The sequence below is a fragment of the Pinus tabuliformis genome, chromosome 4_1 (assembly GCF_031772625.1).
Source record: "Pinus tabuliformis cultivar Carrire ecotype Pingquan chromosome 4_1, CPIR1, whole genome shotgun sequence".
NCBI classification, from domain to species: domain Eukaryota; kingdom Viridiplantae; phylum Streptophyta; class Pinopsida; order Pinales; family Pinaceae; genus Pinus; species Pinus tabuliformis.
This window is the reverse complement of record NC_142303.1, coordinates 899,499,901-899,523,837: the sequence shown is the minus strand read 5'-3', so window position 1 is coordinate 899,523,837 and position 23,937 is coordinate 899,499,901. Positions and strand designations below refer to the sequence as shown.

The 23,937-nt window shown below is 33.9% G+C and overlaps 1 protein-coding gene across 1 annotated transcript in view; it reads right to left on the bottom strand.

The window, feature by feature from the left end:
* Positions 1-11,489: 11,489 nt before the first annotated feature.
* Positions 11,490-23,937, bottom strand: part of LOC149179064 (UDP-rhamnose/UDP-galactose transporter 5-like) — a 47,149-nt gene continuing 34,701 nt past the window's right edge. Inside the window, exons 3-6 of the mRNA XM_089423769.1 lie at positions 14,590-14,669; positions 14,383-14,508; positions 11,985-12,145; positions 11,490-11,812 (exon numbers count right to left, since the gene is read on the bottom strand). Coding sequence (XP_089279895.1) covers positions 11,490-11,812; positions 11,985-12,145; positions 14,383-14,508; positions 14,590-14,669 — 690 coding nt within the window. The remainder of the gene's footprint in view (positions 11,813-11,984; positions 12,146-14,382; positions 14,509-14,589; positions 14,670-23,937) is intronic.

Genomic DNA, 23,937 nt, shown 5'->3' with positions numbered 1-23,937 from the left:
TCACTTTGGTACAAAATAGAATGAAACAACAAGAATATCAACATCGCAACGAAAGAAGTTTTGATCTAGGTGACTGGGTATTTCTACGACTATAGCCATACAGAAAAATGTCCCTCAAGCAAGCTAAGAATGTTAATAAATTATCACCAAAGTATTATGGTATGTACAAGGTGTTTCGAGTGCACCAAGTTTTCCATGTTTCATGCTTAAAGAAGGTTATAGGTGAGAAGGTCCCATTTCAAACAATATTGCCAGAACTTGAAATGGAAAGAAAAATCATATTGGAACCAGAAGAATTCACAAAAAGAATAAATCAATAGCTACAAAATCAATCAATTTTAGAGTATCTCATCAAGTGGAAGAACTTACCTGTTGAAGATTCCACATGGGAGGATGTGAATTTTGTACAAAAGCATCTAGAATTACTCAAGCATTGAGGGCAACACTTTTTGAAGGAGAGGCATGTTAGGTCCTTATACTACTAGTGTAACCCCTTATTGTTATTAGTGCAACCCCCTTATTGTATTATTGTTCCCATATAGTCCCCATGTTGTTATTATTATGCCCCATAGAAGCCCACTATTGTTATTGTTGTGTCCCTACAATATTATTGTTATGTAGGATCTGATTTTATTGGGATCCCTTAGACTCATATATATAGAAAAGAGGTCCTTTCATTTGTATCATCCAATCATTTTTCATTTGTGTAATGTAAAGGAGGTTTCCCCATCGAAGAGGCCTATTTTTAACTCGTTTATCAATCTTTCTGTGAGACGGTTTCATAACAATTAAACTGTTATAATTGTTTATTCATGGATATATATATATGGAGGTACTTGACCCAATGCAAAATTTTGTAGGTTAGTTAGTTTTTGAGGATATACTAATACAAGTGTTCTTTTGTTAGTTCTCTACTACTTTTAGGTCTCTTTCCTCTTCGAGGTTATGCATGTGATGTTTTATTATTATGATATGTTCCACTCTACTCGGGACTAATCCATAATTTTCACTAGATTACGACACCATGTACTCCTACTATGCATCACACAAGACATTCAAGGGTACCTTTAGGTATTCCAGACATCTACTCATGTGAAAATACACCATGTGCATAGTTTTTCACATCATCCTTTTCACTTAGATTTCAATGATAACCTAACCTTAACGACTTTAAATTCCTACACATCTACTAAAAAATCCTAAACCATACTTTTCAATTGGATGGATCCCATTTACCAAGAGAATCCTCTCTTTCACCCTTTATTCTATGAGCACAATGTTCCACATCACCTCTTGTTGATGCAATGAGGTAGTATTATATTTTCTCAAAAATAAGGCAAGTAAACTTTATTCTTTGCTTATTGGCTTATTGCATTGATGCATATAGCTCCATGTAATTCAATCATCACAATAAGAACATTTATTTTTTTATCCACTCTCTTCATGTTCCATGCTATACAACATCCCATATCCCATCTATTGAGGGCACCATGCCTTTCCCATCTAGGTGATATATCCTAGAACTATATTTGAGGCCTTCTAACTCACGTATTTCCATTTTTCACACCCAATGCAAGGACTGTTTCGCATCCCTGCCATAGTTAGCTTCAACCATATTGGCATTTTTACTAATTTCTAGACTTCCTATCATCAAAGGAATGTTTACTATACCAACATCATCCATCGAAGGTTGGATTGATTCAAGAAGATATGAATATGACTAATGCCACACAACCCTCTCATATGAATTTACTCCTTAACCATTCTAATTAATCCACAACCTTCAAAACAAGGTTTCTAGGAAATATCAACATTCTCTGCCATTTTCCCCAATCATAACTATTTGTTATTCAACTAAGATCATAAAAATTTCAAATGAAATCCACTCATACATAGATATATCTTATCAAAACATTTCATATTTTCCTTAAATCATTGCTTCAGTGGATGTAACTAGAGCTTCTAGAAATGTAGTTCATTATTTCTTTCAATGAAATCTAAATTCTTGCATATGGACATATCCATAAATGTTTATCATGCATGCAAATATACTCATTTCACTTTTTCATCGTTTTGTTCTTCCTTCTTGATTTCATTAATAACACTAATCACATCATTCACACCCCTTTTAGTAGGCACCATCAACACAAAACTTCCTAAGCATGACTCTACTTTCCACGTAAGCGTTGTTTCTTTTACACAATTTCTCCAATCAAGCAACATAACCCCATATTCAATACAGTATACAAGTAGTACTACTATTGCGAAAAATCACCAATAGGTTTTTTTCTAGCTCCAACTTCTTCTCTATGATCTATATTTCATCCTCTAGGCCTAGTATTTGATCCATAATTCTCATACCAAATTGTAAACCACCCCATTTATTAAAAAATGGAAATTATAAATATAACCATGTATAAAATAGGGAATGAAAATATATAGAACATGGTAGATACTTTTTTTGTTATGATAGCATTGTTCTATTTAAGTACTAACCATTTTTTCTACCTTAAGGAGACCAAGTTATCAAAATGAATCTTCTTTCAATTGCCTTAAACTTCTTTCATGATATAATTTTCAAATTTTACTCGTTCAGATCTTTCTAGAGATATAAATTTCATTAAATTATGAGATTTAGACACAAATTTATGACCCTCATAAATTTTCACTTCCTAACCCATGTGATCATAACATACCATTGACACATGGCTAGCACAAGGTAATATGACACATGTATTACCAGCATAGTGCCACATGCACAAGGAAAACATCTCACTAGCCCATATCATATGTAGGTCTATTTATTTTTCTCTTCATTTATTCTTCTTCCAAATTCATCTATATCTAGATAATGCATATAATCAAATAGTCAATATTCAAGATATCTGATCTTTAAATATTGAAATTTTCCTAGATTCTAATTTAAAGAAAACAATAGAGTTCAAGATTCTTAGATTCCATGTCAACATACCATGTCAATATGCCATATTGGTATATTGCATAAACATGCCAAACCATCATTCCACACCATCAAATCCTATCCAAGCTACCATATCATTAGTGACACATCAATATCCATGTCACACTCCCAATGGGTTCATCTTACATTTTTCCAAATGTCCACCATGTGTTCTTTCTTGTTAGCATCTAGATTAAGGGTTTTCTAAAATATGTAGTTTAAGGATGTTCAAAATTCCTATTCTTGTGGATGTGGATAAACAAAGAATTTATGGATCCTATGGATATCAATATTTTTTCATAGGATGGGAACAATACTAGTATCTAACAAAATGTGGAGCTTTACTCGATTATAAGTCTTATAGATATTTTTATTTTGTCATCTTTCGAGGAATTTCTAAGTAACTTATGAAAAATTGTGATCTACCAAGACTCTAAAAGACATAGATGTCTTGATAACCAAATCCTCCAATTATTTTGGACATTTTCTAACCATCGCACTCTAGCCTTCATCCAATTTCCACTAAGCCCACATCCATGATCATTGTTGCCCCATGTGGCGAAGGGTTGCGGCTAAGACCTCTAATCCCAAGCTTTTGAAATTTCATTATAGAATTTATGGCTAGTTTAAATTGTGAAAAGTAGAGGGAAAACAAGATCAAGTACAATATTGAGCTAAGAAGAATCTTGTGAGCATGTAAAAGTCTAAGAAAAGAGGTAGAGCTAAAGTCATTTTTCCAATTTTCATATTTTGAGTGGGTTACCATTATTTTGGCCAATCTACACATATTAAACAAACTCTTGATAAGCATTTCACAACCCTTTTCTTGTTTATATAATATTATAGGGCTATACAATGTGTTCCTAAATTTTATTGATATATTCATCATCATGTAAGAAAATGAAAAAATATGGTGCACAAACCTTATATTTACACCAAAGGTGTTTATGAGGGGAAGTTCCTCTCGTGATTTTTGTTTCCTTTACAAAGCCTACAAAAATGTGGCACATGTTTGCATGAACCAAAGAAAACATTTTGCAATGTTTGGAGTAGATAGTCATCTCGACACTGCCAGCACTACACATTCCTCTCCACTCCATTGAGCTTAGTTCCACACTCACACTCTTATTACAAGCCACTCAATATCTTGAATGTCATCGTTGAGAACACCAATGGTTGTTGTGTTGCCAACATTCATGTCTCCACTTTTTCATCTACTTCCATAGGGCATTCACTTCTTATATTCAAACTCCTCAACTTAGTGATGCAACTCAAACACAACCTTGGGGGTGAGCAGATCCACTTCCTCATACCTACTAATTCATAGCTCTAGAAGTTGGTGGGGAGTGCCATGCCATCTCTTTTTTGCACACCCACACCTAAGATCACTATCATTTTAGGGTCAGTAGTAGATGAGTCCCTATTTGAGTGTGACAACATGGAGCCATGGAAAGGTGCACAGATACATGAAGAATGCAACAAAGATATGGATATCACCTCAACTCGGTTAGGAAACTCAAGCACAACCGTAGAGGTGAGTGGAGAAACTTCTTCATCCATGTTGATTCATGGATCTGGACACTCGTGGAAAGTGCCATGTTATCACCTTGTTGTATCCCCGCCATAAGAAACATATAAAATCTACACTTTGTTCAACATTCCATTCCCCCCCAACTGAAAGTTCAACATGGTAAAAAAATTTCTCTACAGTTAATTTGGTAGGTGAACATCCTTGCAATACATTTGATTTGTTTTAAATATATTACCTTAATAGTGGAATTCAAATAGTTTATCTTTACAAATGCACATTGTGATTGGCTTGCATAAATATTTAAATTATTTATAAATGCTTTAAGAAAAAAAATTAAGTTTGGCTTAGAGTTTACACATCTCGTTATGTCTACAATCGATATTTGCTCAAATCACAATTCCATATTTGATGACATGATTTCATTTTGTCGGATGATGAACATTGGCCTTATTAGTCCCTCCCAAGATAGGTCTCTAAACTATTATTTTAACATTGACTAATGCAATTTATAATGTTTAAGTTTGATTTTTTTTTTTAATATTATTAAAAAATATATTTCAAATAAGCATTTATGAAATATAATTCCATGTGGGTAACTGCCCCATACTTTTATCCCATAATTTATGGATATCGTTGTGATATTCATACCTGATTTTTACATATTTGTGTAGTGTTTTTTTATTCTTAAGATTTGCAAGAAAACCATTGTAAACTAAAAATTTAAAAATAGTTCATAGTCATGTAAATAACATAGTTACCAGCACTTACTTCCAACAATAATTTAAGAATGTATTTTCATAAAAAAATTATAGGAATAAATATATGTAGTATGAGTTACTGTCCACCATTATATATGTAGGAGTAAAATTGTAAATATCTAGACATCTTAATTTACTGTTTCGTGCCAAAACGAAAATATAAAATTCAATTTCTTATTAACCACTCTTAATTTAGCATTGACCAATGCAAGTTATAACGTTTTATACAAAATTTTTGAGGGAATAGTTTTCAACTTAAGAATCATGCACAAAACTACCTTATAGCACTCATTTTAAATGAATTGTTAATTTTACATTCAATACATTTACATATAGTCAAAATTTATCCCCTTCCTCTTTTGTGTTCCTTCCCTTACTTTGGGGGCATGCTAGTAGCCCTAACCCTTAGTGTATTTTAAGAATATTTGGTGTTGTTGTTGTAAGGATTATACAAACCCATGATAACTTATAGTGGAGGTAAACTTTAGGAATTTACTCTTGTCATCATAAGTAAAATATATAAACATATCTCAGTAATATGCACACAATGTAAGGCGAGCACATGCTTTAATTGGTATTTTAGAAACATTTATTCCTTATCAATGATTGATAATTATTTTAAAGAGAAGTATAAATAAATAACATGTTTTTAGATTAGAGTTAAGAAAATTATATGTGAGATATAATATGTCTATCAAAACCAAGTAGATACGGAAATTTCCACCAAACCGTAGGTAGTTCATTAGAGAACTTCACTCCCTATCAGGGCTTTGATACCACCAAGGTGATGTCAGGATAATGGTTTAAAGTTACGTCTACATGTAATTTGGCCAAGATAACTCATATTTCCAAGTTCTTCAAAGGATACAAAATATACCAAGGTGATGTTAGGATAATGGTTTAAAGTTACGTCTACATGTAATTTGGCCAAGATAACTCATATTTCCAAGTTCTTCAAAGGATACAAAATATACAACCTCGCACATTTACTTGTTTGTTGCAACATAACAAGACTTCCTTCTTTGCATCTAAGTCCCTCAAAAGTCTCTAATTCTTGTTCTTTCCAATGGAGCAATAAAGAGGTTGAATTGAAGTAACAAAACTTCTTGGAGATTATTTTTGGTTACATGACTCTTTCTCTAATTGTCCTTACCTATTATTGTTGTTATTACAATCTATATGTCCATTGAGAATTTTTCTAGACTATTATATTCTCTAAAAAAATTGTTTCTTGTCCATTTTTCATCCTAGGCCCTATCATTCAAAGTTTCCCATCCATTTACCCTATAGAGAAATGCCGCTCACTACTTTTTCTTCTCCAAAGAATGTAGGGGAGACACCTTGATAAAATATATGAGTGATGGCCCAACTCTAGGAAATGATTTTGTCCATTACTTATAACTTAAGTAAGGTGAATATGATGAGGTAGGATAGATATAGGAACAATTATAGACCTACTTACCTTGCCCCATTGGTGGTATCATGATCTCTATAGGTACTAGTGTCTATTCATCTTTGTCATTGTCATTTTATTAACTACAAAAGTAAAATTATCTACAATGATTATAACATTATGGAGTATGCACCTCATGGTGATTAGTTTAATAAAAAATAAACATATCCATTTAGAGTTGTAAATAAAATTAATAAAAAAATTTCCAAAGAGATAGATTTGGATGTCACATTGGTTATTAGTGTATAACAATTCCTTTTACCACTTCATATACTCTAAGGATATTACCATTTTAGCATATACCTAAAATAACCATCATGGTAAAAATGCATTCTATATCCATTTATATCCAATGATTATTCTAGCAATAAAAATTACAAATTCAAAAGGGAAGCACATATATTCACATGATCAAATACATTATAAAATTCCATCCCAATGCTTAGGTATACAAATATATATTCACTTAACATGGCTAATATGAGAGAGACTCGATTTATTATATCATGTGATGGATCCAAAATGCATTGTCTCTTTATCTCAAATAGCATTAGTCATGAATACTACATAAAAACTCGTGCAGGTAACCACTTCCTTTCATTTCAAACACTCACTATTATTGGCTTAGGCATTCCATTCCACCATAATAGTTCCATAGATAACCTAATATCTATGAATAGTGTCATGTATAAAAAGAAAAAACATCACTATATTCATATAGAGAGGAAAAATTGATTCGTCGTATTTGTGTGGATGCCAACCGCATGATCTACATTGCATGCATGGTGGTCCCTTGTGACAACCTACAACATCCCTTTCCTAATCTCTTCGTAACTATCAATTTTTTCCTCTACTAGTCCTCATGAGGCTCATATCATATGCAACAATATGATCAAGGCCATAAAATATGTTTACCACCACTCGTTTCATTCTTGCTTATACTACTAACAACATACTAACAACATACTATATTTAGATAATATATAAAATTATATATTCCCATGCATATCTATATAAAGATTCATACCTATACATTCTTTATTATTTTCACACATCCATATATATTCCAAATTATTTTATCTTTTTGTTTATCAATATTCATATGCTTTAAACTTGACCACATTCTTCATCCTAGAGAAATATAAGCAACGAGTGAGTTAATGAATACTCACTTCCAATTCCTCTTGGTAACATTGGATTCCAAAAGATTGCAATTAATATCCTCCATGGACATGCATCGAGTAAACAATAGATATCTAGCTTTAACATTCTCACCTAAATAAAAGTTCCCAACTCACAAAATAAAACTATTCTATTTTGAAAATATTAAAATTTTCTATAAACTAGATAGAATTTAGTATGACATATCACCAATTATCATAAATGCATGGTTGGCAATGCTCAACATTTCGCGTTGCCCCATTATCCTTCAATCCTACATATTGTAGCCCTCCTGCTATTCTAAGTACCTCCTTAACCGTAAATTAGTGCATCTTTTCAATTATATTGAGAGAGCTTTAAAATTTATCTAATTCTCAAAATTTCTTTACTTGGAAAAACCTCAACCAATCCAACTCCTTCTATGAACATTCCTAGCACGCTCGAGTGTTGCATTTCATTAGTTACTACTTCCAACAAAATTGAAGTTCATAACAATGTAGAAATATTAATTATTTTATTTAAATAGCAAAGAGCATTGGAAACTTTTACTTGTAATTTAAATTACACTTAATAGTTGTAGTCTATGCATTGCATGTGTACTTCTTATGGAACCAACAATCTTGATTTCCTTACCGTCGTCAAAATTTTAAATTATGATAAATGAACCATTTGTATTTATGGCAATGTAATTTGCATGTAACCAAGCATTTTGTAACGTATTATATGCTTAGCCTAATGCTCATCAAATAGTGCTACCATGTCTCCATGAACGCATCCACTATTAGAGGTGGGTGGCCATATAGCATGCTCATTTATGCCTATGTGCACTCTTATTTTCATGAGTCCTTTCTTTTAGTTTATGACATTTTTGATATATCACGTGATGTCTTCTTCAAAAGCCCATTGGCCACCTTGTGCATGATTTGTGATCACCATCTTTCAGTCCACGAAAGACTAGTCTCACTTATTTTGATTATTTTGATAAATAAAAGCATTCCTTCAATAACTAAACCTTCAAATCTATTTTCCTTTTGATTTACTCTTCGTATAACTAAGATTCACCTAAAGTGGATGTCAAGGCTAGAAGTTGATATAAATATCACATCCTATTTTGAGTCATGCTATTATGAGATGCAACTATGATGTTGGTCTATAGGAATGTGCACAGTTGAATTTTATTACACAAAAACTATTTTATTACACAAAAACTTAAGAACAAGATGCATATCATAGAAATTATGCTTGTCATACTCAAATGCAAATCAAATATAATTCTCTCTCCGTATGTCATTTTTAACTTAAGAATTGTTTCACGTCATTTTTGAGATATAGAAGAACAATATGAAGCTGAAGGAGGTGGAAACTTTTTCAATGGTACAATGCAAAGGCAAGAGGTACCAATTCATTAATGCTTTTGTGTGTTTTGAAGGGAATTTTATTAATTTCTTTTAATAAGTTAGAGACTTCACTAATTCATCTTGTTCTTCTTTTGCATATCGGATGAAAGCACATATTCATTTTCTCTAATATGAGAATCTAGCCTCCCTTGATTTAAATATTAAACATAGCATGTTGTATCTGCATATTTCTTTTGCACGTCTTATTGTGAAGTACAAGGTTTTTCATCTAGGCCCACTCTCTCATCCCTCTAATCACTCTATCTTCATAGAATTGTTTGCCCTTTGCATTCTTCTCTTTACATATTTACCTTCCACTATATCCCATATTCCTAAATGTTTTTCCACACCTTACTTATAAATCACATACCTTCACATATTTCTGCTCACGTAATTGCCTCCACCCAACCATGTGTACTAGATCATTTTTGTCTCTACCCTTGTGGCACACCGAATGTGGAATCAACAAACCTTCACCTATTTTCCCTTGTATCCATGATTGCCAAAATTTCCCATAACATGCATTGACATCCACACTACATGAATTTGTGTTATATGTTCACTCTACCTCTAAATCACATGCAAAATGCTAAATATAAAGATTCCAACATCACATAGCTTTGACCCCATTACATTCCTTTGTAACCTTATTTATTTATAAGGATTGGTCTTATCATATTGGGAGTTGTAGGTTCAGGGATTATGGAGAGCATCAAACAAGAATAATGCCCAATGGGGTTTCAAAAAACCTACCCAATTTGACTCGGGGAACTCCAAAGACAAGGGTTTTTCCTAGATTTAACAGTGCCACGTGTAGTAGTGGTTCCCCTTTTGAGTCACAGAGGGATACAAATGATATTTTCGATTTCATTTGAATGGCGCACCTTAATCTCAACTATCATGGCCCAACTCTAGAATTAGGGCTACAATCCCAAATGTTTCCGACTAAGAATTTTCCCCTCAATGAAAAATCTGAAGGTAGTCATTTGGAAGAAATAGGGCTTAAATAAGTACATGAACAAGAACAAGAGAATTGTGCTTCACTTGTTATGAATCATTCATCAGATCTAGAGATTGAGAATACAAAGGAAACAATATTTTGTTTCAAGTAGAAGAACAGGGTGTGGAATTGGTCAAGAATAAAGTTACAAAAAAGGAAGGAATTATTTTCAATAATAAGTAGATTTAGTGAAAAAACAAGGATCAATAGTCTTGAATTTGAAGGGTAGAAATGGCAAGATACTAGAGGCACTTTTTTTATTCTCTGTCAAAATTGAGTCAGCTCAATTCAATGTCTTCCATGTATAAATGAAGCTCCTTTCGGGAGGGTGAAAGAGAAGGAAATATACACTAGAGTAGCATAATTTAATCCTCAACCAAAGCAATGTTCAAACTTTTGATACATCAATTTTAACCCTCTCCTGGAAATTATAAAATTTGTGGCTCCCTTAGAAAGCAAGAAATGGCACTGATCTTTCAGGCCATGGTTTGTATACAAGTTTTTTGCATTTTAGTGGCCAAATTTAATCTCTGAAAAACTACCAAAAGGTTTATTACCACTGTTTATGTCCCTTTTCTTGAGAAACCTTAGTAAATATTAAGTCATAGCATAATTCAATTATTTCCTTAATGATTCTCTTATGATCTGAGACCGAATCAATCCTCCCCTAATTTATGGATTTGTCTAAGAATTGCATCTTAGAAATGATTCTTATGTGCTTATTAGATATAGGTATTGTGATAAACTAGAAGGAAATGAATTGGGAGGCACATTTTATGTTAGAACAAGAGTCAATACATAAGTGAGTATGCATACTCTTTCCTACAATTCTAAGGAAGCGACTCGAATGTCGCATACTAACTAAAAAGTGTCAAACATACAATAAAAAATGATTGTATTTCAAGCCAAAGACGATGATGTAGAAGCCTTGCTTGCATGAAAGAAAATTGCAAGGCTCACCAATTAAATATCTTATGTTGTACTTCGTTTATGTTGGAAAGGGTACCATCCATATACAAATTCATGCTCTTACAATAAATTTGTGGAGAAATTGTTACTATACCACATGTCACATTACTCGACAATCTCTTAAATGCAATGTCAACTAAGAAAAATATCTATAACGACAATAAATGAAGCCCAAATTAACGCCACAAGCAATGTGTATCATTTAGAAAACCTGAGTTATTAGGTGGAGAATCAACCTAAGCAGTAGCATATTGTAATCTTCTAAACTTTTTCAAGCCCTTCATCTTCAGATCCCCCAAGTTTTAGGTTCGTTGCACTAGAAATTGGATACAAATGCCTCTCTTGACCACCAAGCTTTTCAAATGAATTACCATACCAAATCATTCCAATCAAAGTTAGGAACATTCCCAAGGCCACGTGTGAATTCAACCCATCTTTGCAAAAAAGGATGAATCCCAATACAAGGAAAAATATAGTGTTCATATGACCAATAACTTGAAATGGGACTACTGTGAACCAGCCAATGCAAATGTATTCACTAAGATTGGTGCCAACTGGGATCAAGAAAGAGAGTGTAATCAAGAGTTGTACAACCATGACACACAAGATTAGCTTCATAAATCTAATTGACCTAACGATGGAGGAATACCATGTGCCCAATTTTTGAGCTTGTGATTTAGCTTATGTAACAAATAAACATAAATACTACATACAGAAAAATAAGTTAGGAATGATTCCATTTCCATCTTACCACATAAGTTATGGAATAATCATAAAGATCTACTACTTTTTCTATGAGCGAGTAATCGAGAAAAGGACCTAAAATGAGCAAGTTAGTTGCTTGCAATTGTGTAGTATGTCCAAGAAGATCAAAAGAACCCAATGCATATTTCTTCTGCAGGTAGTGAACATATTGTGTATACAACAACATAAAAGAGCTTTGTATCATAAAGTAGTGAAACATTTACTAGCCTAATAAAAACAATTGAAGTACCTCAAATCCAAACAAGAACAAAATATTGTATGTCTTTGACAATAGTGAAACATAGAAAAGTGTAGTCAAATGATCATTTTCAAACTTACATATTGTTGCATAGAAGTTCTCCATACTGTGATCTGAGCAGCTACAAAACCATTAGTATTGACACTGACACCTGTCACAGTACATATTGCTACACCAACTAGCACTACTATTATAATTAACTTGGTATCTCTTGAATAACAACCCTTGTGAAAGAGAACTTCAAAAATGCTACATATTGCTACACCAACTAGCACTACTATTATACATAACTTGGTATCTCTTGAATAACGAACCTTATCAAAGGGAACTTCAAAAAAGAAAGATATGGGTATCATACTCAACTTTTCTATCTACACAACAAATAGAAGCTCATATAAGAAATTAAATCTCAACAAGAACAAGGAATTACATTCAAAAAAACAAAATATAGTTATCATGCTCAAAATTGCAGTACAAAGTGAACCTTATAAAAAAGTTTAGATATTTAAATAATAAAATTCAATATGAGTGAGAGACTGGAACAAACGAGTTCTGAACCATTCAATAGACTCCACCAATAGGAGGCATGCTTACCTAAGGGCTATAATTTTTTATTAAAATATGATATATTCCAATTAGCAAGAAGCTGCATGAATGTGGGATTCGAAGAACATTGCATTAAAGTACTCCCAAAAATCTAATTGTTCAACTTATGGTTACAAATAGGAAGTTGTCAAATATTTATTTTCCAATATTATGAATTTTAAGAAGGATTCTAGGATCATAATAATTCTTTGATCTCTCGCACTGATCTTCTTCCTTTGTTGCTTGATTTTCTTTGTCATTTCTTTGATTGGTTCCTTATTTAATGTATGTTCAATAGGAAATTTCAATAATTTGCATCACATTTTTCACTTTGAAATTTTATATGTTCCTACAATTTTCCATACATTCAACACTTTTATTGGATGCAATATTTTTAGTATGTATTAGGTTCCATATAAAAAAATTCCAACAATTCTTAGTAACTCTCACAATAGCTAAACTGTTTATTTACATACAAATGAATATAAAAGGTGAGAAAGTGAGTGTATTGATTTAAATCCTACAAAGGAGTGTCATAATCTTTTGCAAAACAAAGAAAGCAAGTGTATCAATATTACTTGGTAAAAACCAAAAAAATTCCACATGAGACTCACATTCATGTCAACAATGGAGAAATTGGCATGGATCACAAGCTCGGAGAAAGGAAAATGGCAAGGATGGATATAACCCATAAAATGAAGAATAATTTTTGATGAGTGTGGTCAATCAAAAATGTAAGTCCACCAATGTAGTAGTTGCATAAAAATAAAACAAGAACTCCACTTAAGAGATGAGAGAATTCATCTAACAAAATTTGCCCATTTCCCCAAATTATGAGCAATGTTCTAACCTATAATAGAAATAAATGAAAATCGCTCACACCCTCTCTCTCACACATAGAAATGTGTATGTATTAGAATTCTGTATCAAAGAAAAGTTTTCGAGCTTAATGTTTTGTACATAAAATAGGTATAAAATAAAAAAGAGGCATCTAACTAGAGAATAAATATCAACAAACTCTAAAAATAAAAATTATTCAATTTGATGAAATCAAATAGCGGGAGATGTACAAGACAAGAAATGACCAAAATTGAATCCATATCTGTCCATGAGACCTTTGCTAACCACATTAATCCCAATAGATGCGATCACATTGAACACCTATGCAACCAAGTCAAGGGTTGCCTTTGTGGCTGCCTTTCTTGCAGATGCCATGCCTACCCAACATCTAGAATTACACACAAATACAGTCACTTCCATCCCATCAATTTACGCTATCATGTCTTGATATTGAATCCCCAAAATGCGAAGTGCCCAAAATCCATATGGTCCACAAAAATCATACAAATGACCTCAAGCATTGCAAATCCTCAACATAGCAATGAGTAGAGAAACTAATGTACAAAAAAAAAGAGAAACCCACATCACCAATCCCCCAAAACCAAAGACTCAATTCACTCGATGATCCTAAAAAATATAGAATTGAGAAACATAGAGGAAACATATCCCTTTACGCGCTATAAAGGCTCCTCTCCTCACTAAATGATTGTTTCCTAACTTACATATTGTTGCATAGAAGTGCTCCATACTGTGATCGCAGCAGCTACAAAACCTTTAGTATTGACACTGACACCTGTCACACTACATATTGCTACGCCAACTAGCACTACTATTATACTTAACTTGGTATCTCTTGAATAACAATTCTTGTGAAAGAGAACTTCAATAATGCTACATATTGCTACAACAACTAGCACTACTATTATACATAACTTGGTATCTCTTGAATAACGAATCTTATCAAAGAGAACTTCAAAAAAGAAAGATATGGGTATCATACTCAACTTTTCTATCTGCACAACAAATAGAAGCTCATATAAGAAATTAAATCTTAACAAGAACAAGGAATTACATTCAAAATAATAAAATAGAGTTATCATGCTCAAAACTGCAGTACAAAGTGAACCTTATAAAAAAGTTTAGATATTTAAATAATAAAATTCAATATGAGTGAGAGACTCTACCGAACGAGTTTTTAACCATTCAATAGACTCCACCAATAGGAAGCATGCTTATCTAAGGACCTGTTAATGCCTCAAAAATCACTGCAACAACATTGGGAGATAACCACTCTGTCCAAACCTTAAAGCAACTACTTTTCCATTTGAATTAGTGGCTCCGACTTGTTTAAATAGGTCCAATTACCTTTTCCCTATCACTATTGGTTTATGATGTATTTTCAACTGCCAATAGATAGGGATATCAGATCACTTCTTCTTGCTGATCAGGCAAGAGAATGACCCTTAAGGTGATTTGGGTTCAGCCAAGCCACAACTTAAATTTTTCCTATTTTGAGAAGAGGACTTAAAAGAATGCAGAAATTAATTTAAATCCAAACTTATTCTATAATACAAGAAAAATAAACTAATCTTAATCCTATCTCAATTAGGCAGATATAGATCTAACCCAACCAAGAGCAAGATATTTAAAGCATTGGGATTTAAATATGCATCATTTATAATGAATATCAAGTTAATGAAATAGTTCAACTAAGTGACATTATGGATACCAAAACACATCATATTGAGACCTATTAACTGAAATAATTAGTCAGAAACACTTAGGAAGAAATTCACAAAAATGATATTGATTATCAAATTAGTAAATCCCATAATTAAAGAAAAATATGCGAAATAGTTCACAACATATTACTATTTAATAAATCAGTTTTGTAAGATAGATTTCTGAGTAAGTAGTTACTTAGAAATTAGAATTTAAACCATAAGAACATAGATACATAATAACAACATTGAGACATATTGACAGAAGTGTACAAACATGAAAAAAATGAAACATTCTTATTACTGTAAAAATGAAATTGATATTTGAAACAATAGTATTAAAAATACCTTATTGCATCCATTTCTCTATCCGTGGTCTCCAACAGTCCTTTGCATTGCTTGAGCTTCTGCTTTCAAAGGTAAAGCCACAATAGTGCAAACTTTGCCCATCATGCATAACTCGAGATACAAAAGAAAAATCCTCAATAATCCCGAGATGTGAGATTTTCTCTCCTCTCTCCTATAACTCTAAATTCCTATTACAGAAACGCTTTAGAAGTCCAAAATTGCAGAGGAGAGTAGCCCCTAATTACATTATGCAATCTATTATTTATAATATTTGTAAATGAATTCTTGAGAGACAAGTTTTTTGAAGAAAAATTAGTCAAATCCAATTTTATTTACTCAAAATTCCAATCTTTAATTACTGGAGCATTCTAATTGATTAAGATCTTTTTCTCCATATTTCTTCTACTGTTTTCTGCAAAAGTAATTCAAAATAAATTAAGATGTAACAATAAAATCAAAATTTCATTTGTGGCATTAAAACAAATCCAATTAAATTCAATTAAATAAATAATTGAAAGTAAAATATAAGTTCTCTATTGATGCTTGAGAAGGTTTAATTAGCAAAGGATATCATTGACAAATGGATCTGCATTTAGAAGAGGCTTGGACAAATGAAAATGCAGAAAATAAAACTCAGAAAATTGATTTTGATTTAGAAATTCGGAGCTTGATCTTTTGCCCGATTTTCGACCTAATAAATGACCAAATCTATTAGTGAAACCTCCTCAGAAATGTTATCATTGATTTTATTTTTCCAATAAGTCGTCCTGGCCTCATTTGGCCAATTATAACTCAATCTATGAACTTCGAAAGTTGATGGGTCAAATCTGGCATAAATCTGGAAATTGTGTCGCTGGGCTAAAAAAATCAGAATTTTAATTAAAAATATAATACTAAATTAGACTCTAATTATCTAATAACTAATAGTAATTTAATTATTAATCACAAACTAAGCTAATTATTTAATAAACTATTTATTAATTAATATTAATCTAACATCTTAAATATTTATAAACAAATTGATCTAATTAATAACTAATTATAATATAATTAAATTAATTATATATTTTATATATTAATTAATTTAAAATTAATTATTTTAAATATATAATATTAAATATTTATCATAATATCAACTAAACTATCGTACCATTCTACTTTTAAGTCATTCGTATGAATGAGTTTAAAACTTAAAAACAAATGAGTTAGGGAACTTTGGTTAATGCCTTATGCCTTTTGTTTAATCGGCGATCGGCATCTAGAGGTGTCGGTGGAGGTGTCGGTGTTTTAAAAAATGTGTCATTTAAAAAAGCCCTGATGCGATCACCATCTTCGATCCGGTCTCCTGATGCGATTAAGAATTTTATATATATATATATATATATTAAAATTTAATTTAATTAATTTAATTATATCTCATATATTAATTAATTTAAAATTTAATATTAAACATTAATATTTATTTTGGATTTAATTTTATGAATTTAAGTTTCTAAACTACATCCACTCTAAAAATAGAAATAAAAATAAACTACAGCCACTTCGATGTTCTGGATTTTGGAGATTAATAATTAATTTGGATATTGGAGTAAATTTCTAAAATCCCGATGCTTCATGATTTAGCTGTATAAGTAAAAAAATGAAAAATGTTAATAATAACTAACTAGGGGTTAATATTTAAAACAAATGCATTATTGAACTAATTTATTTATAAAAATGAAATATTGTACATTTTATACATTTTTAACCCAAGGGATATAAATGATTAGACTTCAAAAGAGTGTCATTTACCAACCAGTTGACCAAATGAGGCGTAACAAGTATCAATGGTGTTACACAAAATTATCGTTACCATGATTATTTGCAGTCAGTATGGGTCTATCATCACTTGTACTGTCCTCCTAAGCAAGTCTCAGACCTCAGCTCTTCAAATCAAGTTTTGGAAATGAGAGAAAGACATTAAAAATCAATGTAACTCTGGTTCCGCACTTTCTCTCATAGTCACCTGCGGTCCCGCACCTTCTGTGTACAAAAGCTGCGTACTTGCCCGCTCTGTCCCTAACGGTGTAGGTGCGGACCCCTGTGAAAGTCAAAAGGCGCAAGTTTTATCTTAAAAAACTCACTTTGGGTTAATTCTAGAGGTTTCTAGAAGGAATTTTGACGTGGATTGTTCGCTCTGAATTGGTTCATGCATCCCAAAAGAAAAGGAGCTAATCCCTTGATGAGAGGAGTTATCCCTTTGAAGGAGGACCTAGTAACCTCCTTCCATTGCATTATAAATACAGGCATTGGGCTGGTTGCTAGAGAGGTTAGAAGCTGAATATTTTTTAGGGTAAATGCTGGTGAAATCAAAACTTTCTAGTTAAGCCTAAAGAGGAGAGATCACATACCTTTTTGGTTTCATTGGGGAGTGAGTGAAACTTGTCAAAGTAGAGGAGACTTCTTGCTGAACCTTGGGAGGAGCTTGTACAGCGTCAAGGCAAAGATTGTAAGGTTCTTCTTCTTTTGAATTAATACAATCAAACTCATTTTTCTCAACAAGTACCTTATGTTATTTGTTTCATGGACTCCTTGACTTTCATGTTAAATATGTTTTATGCAATTGACTTTTGAGGTGCTATTTAATTTGTTTGCCTTGTTTGTGTTTGCAGATTCGCGAAGAGGAGCTCATTTGGATCAAAGGAGTGAAGGCATCCACAAGCTAGCGTTGGACGTAAGGTAGGCCCTAAAAACACTTGTTTGCTATTGTTTATTAAAGCATATTTAGAGAAAGATAGTGTCTGGTTGGTTTGCTTGTCATTAGGTCTTCTTTAGATTCTAGGAAGGTCTTTCTTGTCCGCAAGATCGACTTATTCTATGTGACAAAATGGCGATCATACTAGGGATCGACTTGATTGTTTTCCTTGTTTATACTTTGACCTGAGAAACTCTATTTTTGTTTCTGTTTTTGGCTTGATGATTGTGGGATTGGGTGGATTTAGTTAATTTTGAGTTAGTTTTTATTTTTCATAGTTTTGGGAGAAGTACGCACCCTCTGAGTTAAGCACAGTGCGTACCTGTACGCGCTTTTTCTTTGTGCACAGAGCGTGAACGCACCTGTGTAAATAGGCTCCCTGCGTACCCTGTCAAGATTTTGAGAAATTTTAAATTTTTCTCTTTTTTATCAGTTTAGAATTTGTTTATAGGTTTTAGCCATTGCCCAGACCTGCGTGTATCCTGTCAAAAACTTTCCTTGGTTTAATTTCACTAGTGTTAGGGTTTTAGGTGAAATTCCTAGGAGTTTTGCTTGTTGGGTTTGTTTTTCATTTTGGTTGTGTAGTGGCTCTGAGATTAGAAGCTGTAGGGACTTCAGATCACCTTAGTGTCTACCAGCCCTCTTATGAGTCTGACCATGTACAAAATCTCCCCTTGTTTGAGGAATCTGCTTTGAGTTTTCTCTTTACAAAACTTCGAAAAGCTTGTGTTTGAGAGTTTGGATTTTCATTTTCAAAAAGAAAACGAAATTGGTTGTTCTTGACTGATTTGTGATTCTACATAAATTAGTCCTTAGCTTGCATCTAGCTGAGTAAAACATCCTTAAAAAAGACTTTTAGTAGGCTTTGACTTCAAATAGGTTTTTATAATTTGTAGATCTCAAAGTTAGTCATTTTCATTAGTTTTGAGTGTTTTGCAAAAAATATATAAAAAAAATCTCTTTTGGAAAAGTTTGTTTTTTGTAGTGATTGAGTAAGTTGAAATGAAAAAGGGAATTTTTGTGAAATAATTAGTTGTCTCATTTTGAGTGCTTTGGAAAGGAAAAGCTCTTCTTTTAATTTGTTTAATTGAGAGAGATTTGTGTTTACAAAGTTTTTGCGTTCTCAAACTCCTTCTCAGTTTAGAAGTTCATCGAAGAGAAAAAGATTGTTTAGAACATCTTAGGTGCATTTTTAGTGATTTTGAGTCGAGTCTTCATACCACGAGTTTCATCTCCACACCTTTGGACTTAAACAAAAACCACTAAAATTAACGCTTAAAGTAAAATTCACCTAGTAACATTTTTATTTCTAGGGCTCTGATACACCAACTTAGCTTAGGCTAGTGTCTTGGAGTAGGAGAGTAATTAACTCTCCAAGACAATAAAAACAAACAAGTAGCTGTATCTTGTGGTAGGGAAGAAATCCAATTGTTGCATTTATGCTCTGGGAAAGCTCCTCTTAAAGGAGAAGCACGAGATTGTGTTCGAACCAGTGTGGGAATAAATCCTTCCTCATTGAGAACAACGCCAGATATTCACGTATTAAAAATGGTAAACCTCGGATTAACCATTGTCGAGGAGCCTGGGGTCACCTGTTGGTAAACCTTGGATTATGTCAAGGAGCCTTCAAGGGGATTGAGCTTGCTACTCTGCCCTTGCGTGTGTATCGGATCGTAGACTGTTCCCCCAGGTGTATTTGTCTCAGTTGGTAACCTTAGTGGCCATATTATTTAGGACTCTTCCTGAGGTTACAGTGGTGGGAAGATCCCACTGTACCTGGAGCAGATGCCGGCTAGACTCACTTGGATTTTCTAGGGGGTTCACTTCACTCGAGATGGTTAAGTGGAGGAACTTGTGCCAGTCTATTCATTAAGCAGGTTGTCGGGGTAACTGTTCCAACCGCCATTTCTGTACTGAACTCTGTGACGTTGGATTTCATCACCAACTAGTTTGTTCGGTCCGGGAGTGTAAAATCCTCTAGGTGTTGAGTGATAAGGAGCATGAGGTGGTGAAAAACTTAACCCTGAGTTTTCTAAATAATTAGTTAAAGAAAGATACCAAGAACTACTCCTAGGTGGATTGTAAAAAATTGATTCACGCTCCCTTAGTTCAATGACAGGTTGATTTTCAGGGATAGGGATGCCTACTTCTTCTTCTTCCGAAGCAAGTTCTTCAATAGAAATAAGTCCAGAAGGAAGATCTTGAGTGATTACTCTTTCTACCCTAGGTGAACCAGGACCACTAAAAGTTGGAGAAACAAACCCCGATGTCGGAGTAGCAGCAAATTCACTTTCAGCCTCAGATATTTCGGGTTCTTCACCTATATCACTAGTAGATGAAAAGCTACCAGCGATTTCGTAGACAGACACCGACTGTGGATTATATTCTTCTACTGGCGTTTGAAAATCAGGATGTACTATCAAAGAAGATTCTCCTTCTTCCGGTGACCCAACTCTACTATCTCTAGGAGCTACGAGGACTTTTAAGCCTTCAAGTTGACTCGGTACTTCCTCAAGAGGTTGGCCCCGAAGTCTAAGGGACTTCCTTAGTAACTCAGCCACGTTTATAATCTCAGGAGACTGGCCCCAAAGTCTACGGGACTGTCTTGGTAATTCAGCCACAGTTAAATACTTTTAACTACTTGACATGCAAAAAAAGTAAAAACTCATTAAAAAGCACCTAAGGTCTCTAAAGAACCAAACAAATTTGAATCACACACCCAAAGAATCTAGATGTGGAGGTGGTTGATGCCCCTCTAGACTACAACCTTCTCTTGGGTCGAAGTTGGTCTTACGCTATGACAGCGGTCGTTTCATCGGTCTTTTGAGTAATAAAGTTTCCACACAATGGGAATATCGTAACAATAGACCAGTTGGCTTACTTTTCATCTGACCCAGCCTCTTCGGAGAGTATTCAGCATGTTGGTAAAACAACTATCCCATATAAGCATGTTGGAGTAGGATTAGTTAAAGATGCCGGTTTACTGGGAACTTTTCCTTTTCCTCCAATCAACGCATCATCTTCATTTGCAACCATTCATATGATTACATCAGACACCATTATTTATGATGATCCTTGGATCGTCCCTTCTGAATCTGAGATAGACTCATTTGGCAATTCCATGCCTTTGAGTCCATATGAAATTGCCTATGAAGCCATGAAGTCTTTTGCCAACCCGTGTTCAACCAAAAATGACTTAATGAATGTGGTCCGTGAGGAATCACTTTTCACGTCAACCTTGGATTTAACTACATTTTCTGAACTTGTTCACTCTGATGAGAAAATTCGTGAAATCCTATGCGTAGATGATTTACCATTGGAAGATCTCCATCACAGATCTTCGTTTTTACCTGAGGATGATCGTTTTGAAAATGATTTCTCATCAATTTTTACAACTGAATATGTCAAGGAACCTCAGAATCCAATGAAACATCCCGATTCAGAGTTAAATTTGGGAAACATCTCTCGAACTTTTCCTATTGACATTTCGGTCAAGCCCGGAATTCTTGAGAACATTCATATAGGTGCCTCGTGTACAGATGACGAAATTCAATTATATAAGGCCCTATTTCAAGAATTTTGTGACGTGTTTGCCTGGTCCTATGAGGAAATGCCAGGAATTGATCCCGCGATTGTTGTTCATGAGATCAAGACTTAACCGGATGCTAAACCCGTCCGGCAACGTTTGCGTCAGATTCACCCACAAAAAGCTGCTGCAATTAAAGCAGAAGTTGAAAAACTGTTGAAAGCAGGTTTCATTATCTGATCCCGTTAATGTATTGGATATCTAATATTGTTCCGGTTAACAAAAAGCAGGGAAAAATAAGAATATGCATCGACTATAGGGACATTAATAGAGCCTGTCCAAAGGACAATTACCCAACCCCCTATATCGATCAAATCATTGATGATTGTGTCGGCAGCGAAATATTCTCCTTTATGGATGGTTTTTCCGGATACAATCAAATCAACATTCTACCTACCAATCAACCAAAAACGGCTTTCATTTGTCCACGGGGGACATTTGCTTATTGCAAATTACCTTTTGGGCTTAATAATGCCAGAGAAACTTTTCAAAGGGCAATGTCTTATGCGTTTCATGACATCAAACACATTGTACAACTGTATCTCGATGATTTGCGTGCTCATTCATTACATCGAGCTGATCACCTCGTCCATTTACGAGAAATCTTTATGAGGTGTAGGCATTATCGTATTCGATTGAACCCACACAAATGTGTCTTCTATATAGAAACAGGTCAATTGCTGGGATTTGTAGTTTCGAAAGCCGGCATTCGCGTTGATCCCTCGAAGGTCGAAGCTATCATCAAATTGCCTCCTCCTTTGAGTCTTCGCCAACTCCAAAGTTTGCAGGGGAAAGCAAACATTTTACGACGATTCATTCCTAACTACACCGAGGTTACAAAGGGTTTTACCCAATTGTTGAAGAAAAACACTCCATTCTATTGGGATAAGATAGCTCAGAAATCTTTTGATGCACTCAAACATGCATTGACCCATGCACCGTTGTTGCATCCTCCCAACTACAACCATGATTACTTCTTGTATCTCACCGCCTCTCATTCCACCATTGGAATGGCATTAGTTCAGGAAGATGAATCAGGAACTGGACATGTGATATATTACCTTAGTCGAACGTTAAATCCAACTGAGCTAAAATACTCACATGTGGAGAAATTGGCATTGGCAGCCGTCCAAGCTGTCCAACGTTTTCGTCACTACATTCTACTACGTAAAACTACGGTAATTTCGGATTGCAACCCTATGATCTACATTTGGACCAAGCAATTGCTATGGGGCAAGTACTCTAAATGGATCGCTATCCTGTAAGAGTTTGACTTGGAATTTGAGAAATCTATGTCTAAGAAATCTTTAGTTTTTGCGGAGTTAATGTGTGACTTCCCGCGTGCTGACACAGAAACTGTGGCGGAGGAGCCCATTGCGGACGAATCCTTGTTTCTAATCAGCACTTTAGATCCGTGGTATGGGGATATCATCGTTTATCTCCAGACCCAATCCTTTCGGCCAGAAATTTCAAAGTCAGAACGTCAGAAAATTCGATTCCAGTCCCAACAATTCAGGATTATTGGAGATACTCTTTATCGCCGTGGGGCGGACTCTGTTTTTCGACGTTGCTTAACTCACGAGGAAGCTGAAAGGGTTCTAAATGACTGCCACTCTGGAGCGTGTGGCGGTCATATGTCTGGGTATGCCACAGCCCAAAAGATATTGCGCGCTGGCTACTTCTGGCTGTCTTTATTTAAAGATTGTATTACGACAGTCCGAAAATGCCACAACTGCGAGATTTTTTATCGTAAGATGCACGCTCCACCTGCTCCTCTCCACCCTATAATTGCCATTGGTCCTTTTTCCAAATGGGGTATCGATTTTATTACATGTAACCCTCACTCTGCTGGGGGCATGCGTATATCATCCTTGCAGTAGATTATTTTACTA